The following is a 10,698-nucleotide window of genomic DNA, read 5'->3' on the forward strand; positions in this document are numbered from 1 at the left end:
GTTACATGTACGAAATAACTCTCACTCACCAACTTAATTGTTGACACTCTTTCAAAATTTCTTGTATTCTCAGGTAATCAATAAAACAGGTAACTACCAGCTTTTGAGGATGGGACACTACAGCGTCAGGCAAAACATTTTATCATTATAATGTAATCGATTTTGAAACATGTAACTCATGAAACTATGTAACTTTCTCGATTATATTTATGATGGTTGTTTTTACTTTGATCACTACTATATTCGTTGTTATGATACTATACATGAAGTCCTCCACCTCCGGACGTTTCCGCCATCCTTAGTTTGGGGGTGTGACATATTGGTATCAGAGCATGGTTTATAGTGAACTAAGTATATCGAACCATATAAGATATACAAAATATAAACACAATGGGACTAAGTCTCTCTGACTAAACATTTTCATACGACTATACTTTTAAAAATAAAATAGTATTTTTATGAAAAGTATACATACATACATAGATACTAGAACAATGTCACAAGAAGAACAATACAAAAGTATTTAGATACTAGACACTGCAGTCAAACCTAGACAGTTATGTAATCATATCTAGAATAAATATAGCCTGATCAACTATATTTATTTGAGATACGACCAACATGTGTTCGGGAGTGATAGTGGTGTTGCAACAAGTCTAAAACTTACCAACTCTACATACAAAGGAAACTTTAGAATCAAACATACAATTAAAATACTATAGGAGTATTTTAGGCACTATAAATAACTTAGGTGAAAACTAAAAGGCCCTTACTAGTAGATTTATAATTACTGAATGTATACGTTAAGGTTATATATAATTGAGATTTTATAGACCTAGAATTGGTGATTTTCGCTCTACTTCCTTTTCCTTGTTTGGATGTGGTATTAGAGTAGGATCACTTATTCGAAGGTCTATTTAATCTTAAGTTATATACAACTTGTATACACTGCGTGATTATAGGAGGACCCGGTAAGGGTCACTCACAAGATAAAATTGTTTTATTTAATCTCATAGATTCTTTAGACACTCCCATTCTCGCAAAACCAACATAGATAGATATAGCCACTCCACTACAACAACCAATAGAGGAGTGAAGGAAGAACGAGAAGAGGTTCGTGAAGAGGATTCTAAGAAGGGATCAGCCGCAGGGAAAGACACCGGAATAATTACTCTTGAACCTTACCATAGCAAGAGCATACATATGAAACTTGCTCGGACATTCGGGGTCCGACCCTCCATTGCGAAATAATGGAGATTAGTAACAAAGCCTGAAGCAGGATATAGCGAAGATTCAACACACCTACGGAGGACAAGAACACCATAGGAATGCCCAGAGACAACAAATCTCTATAGCTGAACCTAGGATAATCATATCATGAACATAAAACAGAGAAACCAACTCACTGGACATGCGAAGAGGGCAAGCACTGTATGCGTCACACTAATAACTAATAAACTAATGCAACCTAGGGAGTTAGAAGTTGCACTGCTCATACTATGTGTTAGGTTTATCTTATCTTTTGTGACAACTAGTAACAAATTATTCAATTCACAGAAGTTTAAAACTAAGGATAACAACTACTAATTCGTAAGTCTATTTTGCATAGACCTCTGTTACGAATTGTTTTAAGAACACTATAAAATTCGGAACATGATACACTCAGAATTAAGGTAAACTTAGTTAGATAACTCTCGAGGAATAGTCACTACTAAGGACTCATTATCGTCTCATCTTGTAAACTTTATGGTTGAAAGATGCCTTCTTCGTAGACCTATAGGGTGCGATCATACCAGCACTAATGCACCGAATCCCATCAGAACACCCCAGCTAAGTGTGTTTGGGAAAGGATAGTACTAGGATGGATAAACTTAACACTCGTACAAAACCCACTTCTACCCACTACCATAACTCCATCTCGGGAATGTTTAGCGGGAAACATTGAGAATAGCACAGCAAAGTGCGGAATTTATATATGTGTATATAAATTGTAAGAATGTAACTAGCAATGATCATCACTACTCACAAGATCGTTCCTCACCATGCAACAGGATTATGTCTTCAAAAGGAGGTAACCAGCCAACTAGCAAGGCACCAATTTTGCAAATATACTCCACTACTTTTCAAGCTGCAGTCACAGCTGCCGTGGCAACCGTCATGGCACAACTCAATGCTAACAACGCCAACGGAGGTAGAAGCGGTGCCGGCAATACTAATCGCAGTAACGATCAAGGACATTAGCGGGTGTCTACCGACGAAGACACCTCAGACCACAAACCTAAGAGCAAGAAACAAAGGTTTTGGATCAAAAAAGAGCGCAACCTATCTCAAAAACCAACTAAAAGGCAACAGCCCGTGGCCGCCCCTGAAATTACAACAACAGTCACGACACCTGCCTCGACATCTATCACTCCAGTCCGTACCAGTCAATATGATGGAACCCTCCCGCAATGTAATAAGTGCAACCTCTATCACACCGGAGCGTGTCGAAAGATGCATTGCAAGAACTGCCACAGGAAAGGACACACTACCCGTTTGTGTAGGACACCGACCCGACACATCACCTCGTACGCCAATGCCAGTGTGAGTCCAGTATGTCACCTATGCGGTGAAACGGGACACTTCAAGAGGGACTGCCCAACCGAGAGGAATGACGGAGGGGCAGGATGAGTGTGACAACCGAACTAGCAGAAGCAACAAGGAACCTCACTAGGACTCTTAGGAATGTTTCAAAAACAAGAATATTTAAGTACCGTATGTTGTATGGTGTGTGGTATGTTTGCTAAGATTATTGTCTTTCAAAAAGTAGTTAAAATGCTCTCTTTTTCAATCAAATCAAAACACTTATATATGAACTTAGGATCATTACAGGTGAGCTGTGATGACTTAGTGTGTACGTCAGTGTTACTTATAATTAAGATGTGCAGACCTAGAATGGGTGATTCCGCCTTATATCCTGTTCCTTTTCTGGTTGTGGGTTTAGGGCAGAGTCACTCAGTCGACAGTTTCATAAATCTCAATTACATATCACTTCCATACACCGAGCGATCATAGAGGGACCTGATAAGGATCATAGTTCGATATATCATCACTAGCTATCAGAACCCTCTTATTACCAGTACTAACTACTTCGGTATGAATCATTTGCAGTAAGAATTACACCGATCAAAACAGAACGCACTAACGAGAAACACAGGATGCACTATCTCTCTAACGAATATTTCTTTCGAATACAACTTAACACATGTTTCATTAAGAAGATCCGATGTCGTCATTCGATATGGATTGGTTTGGTCCTCACCTTGCCAATTGCATGTGCTACGAGAAGACCCTTCGCCTAACCAAATGAACATCGAAACCCTCGTCTCTCATAACCACAAATCCGACACGAACCTCCGGGTCATCTCTTGTTACGAAACCCCGAAGTACTCAAGGGAGGAGTATTATACCTTCCGAAACCTTTTCGAAGTATTCCCAGCAGACCCCTCGGGAATATCACTCGTGCAGCAGATAAAGTTCAAGCACAGGGACTTGGGACGAATACAGTTAACCTACCACTACTAAGTGTATACGCGAGGACGATATATAATTAAGATTCTACGGACATTGGATGTGTGTTCCCGCCCTATTTCCTATTCCTTGTCTGGTTGTGGACTTGGGGCAGAGTCACCCATCCGACTGTCTTACCAATCTTAATTATATACGACCTGTATGCACGAGGTGATGATAGATGGACCAGGAATGAGTCCTACCATGAACTTCGGGACAAAGCTACCCAGGACTGCGAGTGAACATTCTACCATTCGAAAGAATCTAGTCAAGTAAACCGAACCCATACACTCCCTACCGATCTTAACAGCAGACACAATGGTGAAGACCCGCTGGAGCGACAAGTGGGGACCAAAATTCACTTAAGGAGAGAAGCAAGAAACCGCGTTCCAAAAGATAACATAGACCCTGAGTGGAGCTCCGATTTTATCCCTACCAGAAGGAACCGAAGACTTTGTAGCCTACATCGACGCATCAAACCAGGGCTTGGGATACGTGTTAATGCAACGGGGAAAGGTCATCGCATATGCCTCGGGACAGCTAAAGACTCACAAAGTCAATTACACCACTCGCGACCTCGAGCTAGGAGCGGTGGTGTTTTCCCTAAAGATCTGGAGACACTATCTCTACGGCACGAAATGCATAATTTTCACTGATCATAAGAGCCTTCAGTACATCCTCAACCAAAAGGAACTCAACATGAGGCAAAGACGATGGGTAGAACTGTTGAACGATTACGAGTGTGAAATCCGTTATCACCCAGACAAGGCAAACGTAGTAGCAGATGCACTAAGCAGGAAGGAATACTCGGTCCATCGAGTAAAGTCATTAGTCATGACGATCTATTCACACCTGTCCACACAAATCAAGGAAGCCCAGTTAGAAGTCTGGAACCAGAGAACGTGATAGGTGAAGATTTAAGAGGACTGGATAAGAACTTAGAAATAAAGGGTGACAGAATACGTTATCTCATAAATCGGATCTGGACACTGATGTTTGGCGGATTTAGAGATGTTGTCATGAGCGAGGCTCACAAGACCCGAAGCTCCATGCACCCCGGTTCAAATAACATGTATCGGGATCTCAAGAAGCTGTATTGGTGGCAGAACATGAAGGCAGAGATTGCTACTTTTGTGGGCAAGTGTCTGACTTGCGCCAAAGTCAAAGTAGAACACCAGAAACCCTCGGGTATGTTGCAGCAACCAGAAATACTCGAGTGGAAGTGGGAGCGGATCACAATGGATTTTATAACCAAGTTACCCAAGACAATGAGTGGTCTCGATACCGTTTGGGTGATCGTGGATATGTCGACTAAATCCGCTCACTTACTGCCAATAAAGGAGACCGACAAGATGGAGAAACTGACTCAATCATACATTAAAGAATTCGTACGACTGTATGGGGTGTCGATATCCATTATCTCCGATAGAGATAGTAGATTTACTTCATGATTCTGGTAGTCACTACAAAAATCCTTGGGCACGAGGTTAGACATGAGTACCGCCTACCACCCACAAACCAACGGGCAAAGTGAAAGGACTATTCAAACCTTGGAAGATATGCTAAGGGCTTGTGTGATCGACTTTGGCAAGGCGTGGGATACCCATTTACCACTTGTTGAATTCTCATACAACAACAACTATCACACTAGGATTGGCCCGGTAGCATACAAACTCCAACTACCTCAGGAACTCAAAAACGTACATCCTACCTTCCACGTGTCAAATTTAAGGAAGTGTATGTCAGACGAGACTCTTGTGATACCACTCGACGAAATCGAAATAGACGAGAGTCTCCACTTCGTAGAAGAACCGGTAGAAATCATGGACCGATAGAGCAAAAGAATGAAACAAAGTCGCATTCCCATTGTGAAGGTCCGATGGAACGCTGAACGAGGACCCGAGTTCACCTGGAAACGCGAAGACCAGATGAAACAAAAATACCCTCATCTCTTCCCCAACTCTTGAAGTCCCAGTCGAAACACTAATTTCAGGACAAAATTCCTTCTAACAGGGGGATGATCAGACAACCGCGAATTTCTGGTCAAGTCAAAGTCAAATAAAGTCAACGGGTCAACCGGTTCGCTCAACTAACTCTTGTATGTTAGGGCTTACTCTAAAAATTCTAGTGAACAATTCTCTATCTTAATACAAAGTATCATTTAAAGGTTTCATATACTCAGGAAATTCTAAAACCCTAAGCAGGGTAAGTAAGGTAACAACTCTATAATACACTACTAAGTACCCTTAGGGGGTGCAAAACAATCATAACAAAGCATAACGGGGTTTACAAACCTTGCATTACGAGGCTAAACACTAACAAATGTCACAAACAAAGTCTCTCTCAATCTCTCTCACTATATCTCTCTCTCCCCCAAATCTCTCTTTTATCTTTTTGTAAACACTCGGGGCGTCCCGACCCTTAACTTAGTCAAAAACCTCTTGAAACGGGAATATTATGTGAGAAACAGCCTTATAGGGCCGAACCTTTCTTAAGAACCGAAGCCTCTCTTAAGAACCGAAGCCTCTCTTGGAAACCGAAGCCTCTCTTAGAGTCGAACCTTCCTTGAGACCGAAACCACTTTGAGGACCGAACACCCCTTCGGCTCGGATCGACCTACCTTCGGTTCTCAGGCTCATGGACCGAACCTTCGGTTATGACCTCGGAACTTCGCAGTTTCGCTTCCTTCTCCCGGTTTTCGACCCCTTTCGCTTCTTAAGCTCGTTTTTGATGATTTTGACGGGGAATTTTCACCAAAACCCATATTCTAACATATTAAACCCCATAAATACATATTTTAATTATATTTTGGGGAAATCCTTAAGTATGGATAATATCTTCTGTACAAAATATTATCTATAAGTGGTCGACCTTTCCAAGAAGCTATGACACCAACCACTCCCACACCCACTATATGACAACTTTATGTCACTATTCACACTCTACCTAGTCAAATCATTGTCATTTTCTACTCTTCTCCAACACTCCATCAGGTTTCTTACACCAAATCCATACCAAATCTATATCTTTCACATTTCCCAAAAGTTTCATTCATCACATTCAAAGATCAAATATACTCTCTCTCTCTCTCTCTCTCTCTCTCTCTCTCTCTCTCTCTTTCTTTCTTAATTATTTCTCCCTGGAACCAAGAACTCCAAGAGGTCTCGAGCTCTTCCCCCATTATTGGTAAGTTCTTCATTTCCACCCTTGAATATTCTACACTCCTTCGCTCAAGGCATGGATTTCTTATACAAATATCGTCATATTTGTTCTTAAGATCTTCAAATCCTCAAGCATTCTCCAAGTGTTCTTGACTTGGAAACCTCTTTTCTTCAACATACATCTCAGGGAATCACTCAAGATGAGTGCATAACCCTACATTTTCACGTTTTACTCAAGTTTTAAGGGGGAAAATACAAGTTACAACACTAAAATACATTATAACTCAACCAACAGCCTTCAACAGAAAAGTTGGGCCTCATTCACGGACTGTTTCGAACATCTTAAACTTTTTATTTTTCAAAAATGTACAAGGTGAAAATAGTTCAGGTTAATACCTTTCTAATGACTACTTGCACATCCTCATACGAGTTTTCTACAATTTATGGTGATTTTTACAAAACTGCCTATCATTTTGAAAACCAACTCAGACCAGTATGTGAATATAAGAATTTTCGCAATAAAAATCATAATAAAATTTATGAATAAACTAGACACATCTCCTGAACTCTCAGAGTTTACGGAATCAGATTTCGACTTCGTATGATTTTTCTGTGATTTTATAAAAATAGTACAGAAAAGTTAACACTAGTTAAACAGCTTTCAATTTATTAACACTTTGTAAATGTTGAGCAAAGTGTATAACAATAAAATTTCTATGTGTTGAATGTATTTCTTGTTAGTTTAATATCACAAACAGAAATAGGCATTCATGATAAGATTTCCATTTTCTACAAACATATGTAATAAACTATAATAGGTATAGTTTATGGTACTTACACACTACAAACTCACTATGAAAAGTACTCTGTTTACTCTACAAAAAGGGTTTTCATTCACTACAATCATGTATAATAAACTATAATAGGTATAGTTTATGGTTCCTTACACTACAAATACACTAAAAAAGGGGTTCATTTACACTACAGAAAAGGTTTTTCATTCACTCTACACGTAAACTCGTTAACGTAAATTGTGAGACACTACTTCATTGTACTCTTAGAGTACGAGTTAAAAATCCTGTAAGTTATAACCAGAGTCTCTTGTAAGGAGAGCGTGATAGTTGTATATAGATCTATATTGGGATTGACAACCCACACCCAAGCTGCTTGCAACAGCGCGGCCGGCAGGTCGGGGGTGACAAATGTCATAACAGTTCCGACGCCTGAAGAACGTCGCAGCAGGTCTACTATGTCATAGTATGGTTATAACGACTCACATAGGGAGATAACGACACATATAGTTTACGAGATTTTATACATTTAAAAAGGGGTTTTATTAATCTAAAAGTACATACACTGTTACATGTACGAAATAACTCACAAACACTAGGTCTGGGGTTTTAAGACTACAAATCATTTTAGGAGGAAAATATTGGATTTTTCTTGAAGATACACTACATTTTCAAACAAAGGCTTTCAAACTCTACATCCAAAAGCTTATGCACTCACCAACTTAATTGTTGACACTCTTTCAAAATTTCTTGTATTCTCAGGTAATCAATAAAACAGGTAACTATCAGCTTTTGAGGATGGGACGCTACGGCGTCAGGAAAAACATTTTATCATTATAATGTAATCGATTTTGAAACATGTAACTCATGAAACTATGTAACTTTCTCGATTATATTTATGATGGTTGTTTTTACTTTGACCACTACTATATTCGTTGTTATTATACTATACATGAAGTCCTCCACCTCCGGACGTTTCCGCCATCCTTGGTTTGGGGTTGTGACAAAAACCTTAAGAACCAATTCCGGTGGTTAAACAATGGAATGTGGAAATTTTGTTTGAGTTTGAGAGAAATCAACTTTATTGACATTAAATTGGGTAGACTTTCTCACTTCCAAATTGGTAACCAACTTTTCGACATCTGAATCTGGAGAATAGAGCTTCAATTTCTTGGCTAGCTTCCCACAATTAAATCCATTGCTTTAAATCATCTCTAACATGTCACCATTTGTCAACTCAAATAATTCTTGGGTTAGTGGTTCAATTACATCAACAAAATATAAAGAAGAGACATCACTAGGATATCTCATGGCATCATAAATGTTAAAATTAATATTTTCACCATGAAACTCCATTATTAAATTACCCGCATGCACATCAATTTTGGTCCTATTCGTTTTAAAAAATAGTCTTCCAGGAAAGATTCGAGCCGATTTGGAGGAAACTTGTTCCTCTAAATCAATCAAATAAAAATTTGTCGGGAAGACCAATTGATAAACTTGTACCAAAGCATCTTCTAAGACACCCCTAGGAAAAACACTTGATTTGTCTGCAAGTTGATCTATGACACCCATTTCCTTTAACGGACCAACATTTAGCGATTCATATAATGAATAAGGCATGGCATTAACACAAGCACCAACATCAATCTTGTAACTACTAATAGTAACATCCCCTATCTTGCAAGGAATCGTAAACATTCCGGGGTCTTTGTATTTTTGTGGAATCCTTCTCTGTAAAACACCATATATATTTTTTCTCATTGAAATCTTTTCGTTCCTTTGCAATTTTCTTTTGTTAGTGTAAAGCTCTTTAAAAAATCTTGCTTATCAAGATATTTTCTTGATCGCATCAAGAAAGGGAATTTTTACCCCCACCTTTCGGAAGGTGTCCAAGATCTCTTTTTCCTCCGCCTTCTTCTTTGAAGTTGCAAGCCGGGAACGAAATGACGGTTGGGTGACTAGTAAAGTGACAAAGGATGTGATCTTCTTTGGATCATCGAGTTGTGCATCACTCTTGACAATGGTATTTTCAATTACAGTGATCTCAATTTGTTCCTCATCTTCCCTTGACTTCTTGGTTGAGCTACTATCTTCGGTTTGTTTTCCACTTATCAAGGTCACTACATTGACATTTAGATTCTTTTCGGTTTTAGAAGGTAGTTTTCCACGGGACTCCAAATTACTTAAATATGTAACTATATCCCCCACTAATGCTTCAAGGTTGGAGATACTAGCTCTTCTCACTTTTTGGAATTTTTTAGTGTTGGTGGAAAGAGACTTGAGAATGTCTTCAAGAGACATTCTGAAGCTACTAGGTTGGGATTGATGATGTTGTTAGAGATGATTTTAAGGATGTGGTTTGGATTGATAGTGGTATTGGTGCTTTGGACGTTAGTAATGGGGTTGTTGTGGTGGATATGAAGGTCTGATATACGTCCTTTTGATATACGTCCGTGTTCATGTCTTGGCGTGGGCCAAAGTGTTGGGAGTTTGAGGCTATGGTGTTGAAAAGTTTTCTTGTTTGTTGAGGAGTTTTGCTAAAGACATATCCACCACTTGAAGCATCAAAAAGTCTTCTTTCCATTGGTAGCAAGCCCTCATAAAAGTTTTGGATGAGGAGTTGTTCCGGTATTTGGTGTTATGGGCAACTCAACACAAGCTATTAAACCTCTCCCAATAATCATGGAATGTTTCATTTTGATATTGGTAGATTCCAAAAATCTCATTTCTAAGAATTAAGACTCTAGAAGCAGGATAGAATTTGGTATATGATGGCCAACGAAAAGGGGAATGCCCTTCTTTTGATTTGGTCATCGATTAAACCTTGTGGTTTAATGATAGTTCAAATGATGTGGAACATCTTCAAATTCTTGTGAGGGTCTTCATTATCCAATCCATTAAAAGTGGAAGGTGATGAACTAAGATTGACTTTAATTTCGAGCCTCCTTCCAAAACGGGATAATTGATATCGGTTGGAGTTTGTGTGTCATCGGTCTCTATCATTTGTCTCAAGGTTCTCTCGGGGGCTCCATCTCCCATTTCTATTGGAATTTGGTATATGATGGGTTTATTTGGTGGTATATATGGATAGCTTGGGATTGGATTGGTGGGTGGTGTTTCAGGAATTTTAAAGGATGTTTGAACAATGTTTTAATCAATCGTAAACTAAATCAGAGTTTGTATGAACACCGAAT

General features: G+C 39.1%; 1 protein-coding gene across 1 annotated transcript; it reads right to left on the reverse strand.

Annotated features, from left to right (window-relative positions):
• Positions 1–8,704: 8,704 nt before the first annotated feature.
• On the reverse strand, positions 8,705–9,805 carry LOC145157321 (uncharacterized). Its single transcript, XM_079076380.1, has 2 exons — positions 9,374–9,805; positions 8,705–9,235 (listed from the first exon to the last, which is right to left on the reverse strand). Exons 1-2 carry the CDS (start codon positions 9,803–9,805, stop codon positions 8,705–8,707), a joined length of 963 nt encoding a protein of 320 aa, XP_078932506.1.
• Between the last annotated feature and the right edge of the window lie 893 nt (positions 9,806–10,698).

The sequence above is a fragment of the Lactuca virosa genome, chromosome 2, assembly GCF_052849685.1.
Source record: "Lactuca virosa cultivar CGN04683 chromosome 2, Lactuca_virosa_CGN04683_v6, whole genome shotgun sequence".
In the NCBI taxonomy this organism is placed as follows: domain Eukaryota; kingdom Viridiplantae; phylum Streptophyta; class Magnoliopsida; order Asterales; family Asteraceae; genus Lactuca; species Lactuca virosa.

Bases quoted from the DNA above. Each gene is read 5' to 3' on its own strand.
- LOC145157321 (XM_079076380.1), bottom strand. From the start codon at position 9,805: ATGTCTCTTGAAGACATTCTCAAGTCTCTTTCCACCAACACTAAAAAA. The intron at 9,236-9,373 runs GTAAAAATTCCC...GGTGTTTTACAG, and splicing joins ACACCTTCCGAAAGGTGGGG to AGAAGGATTCCACAAAAATA.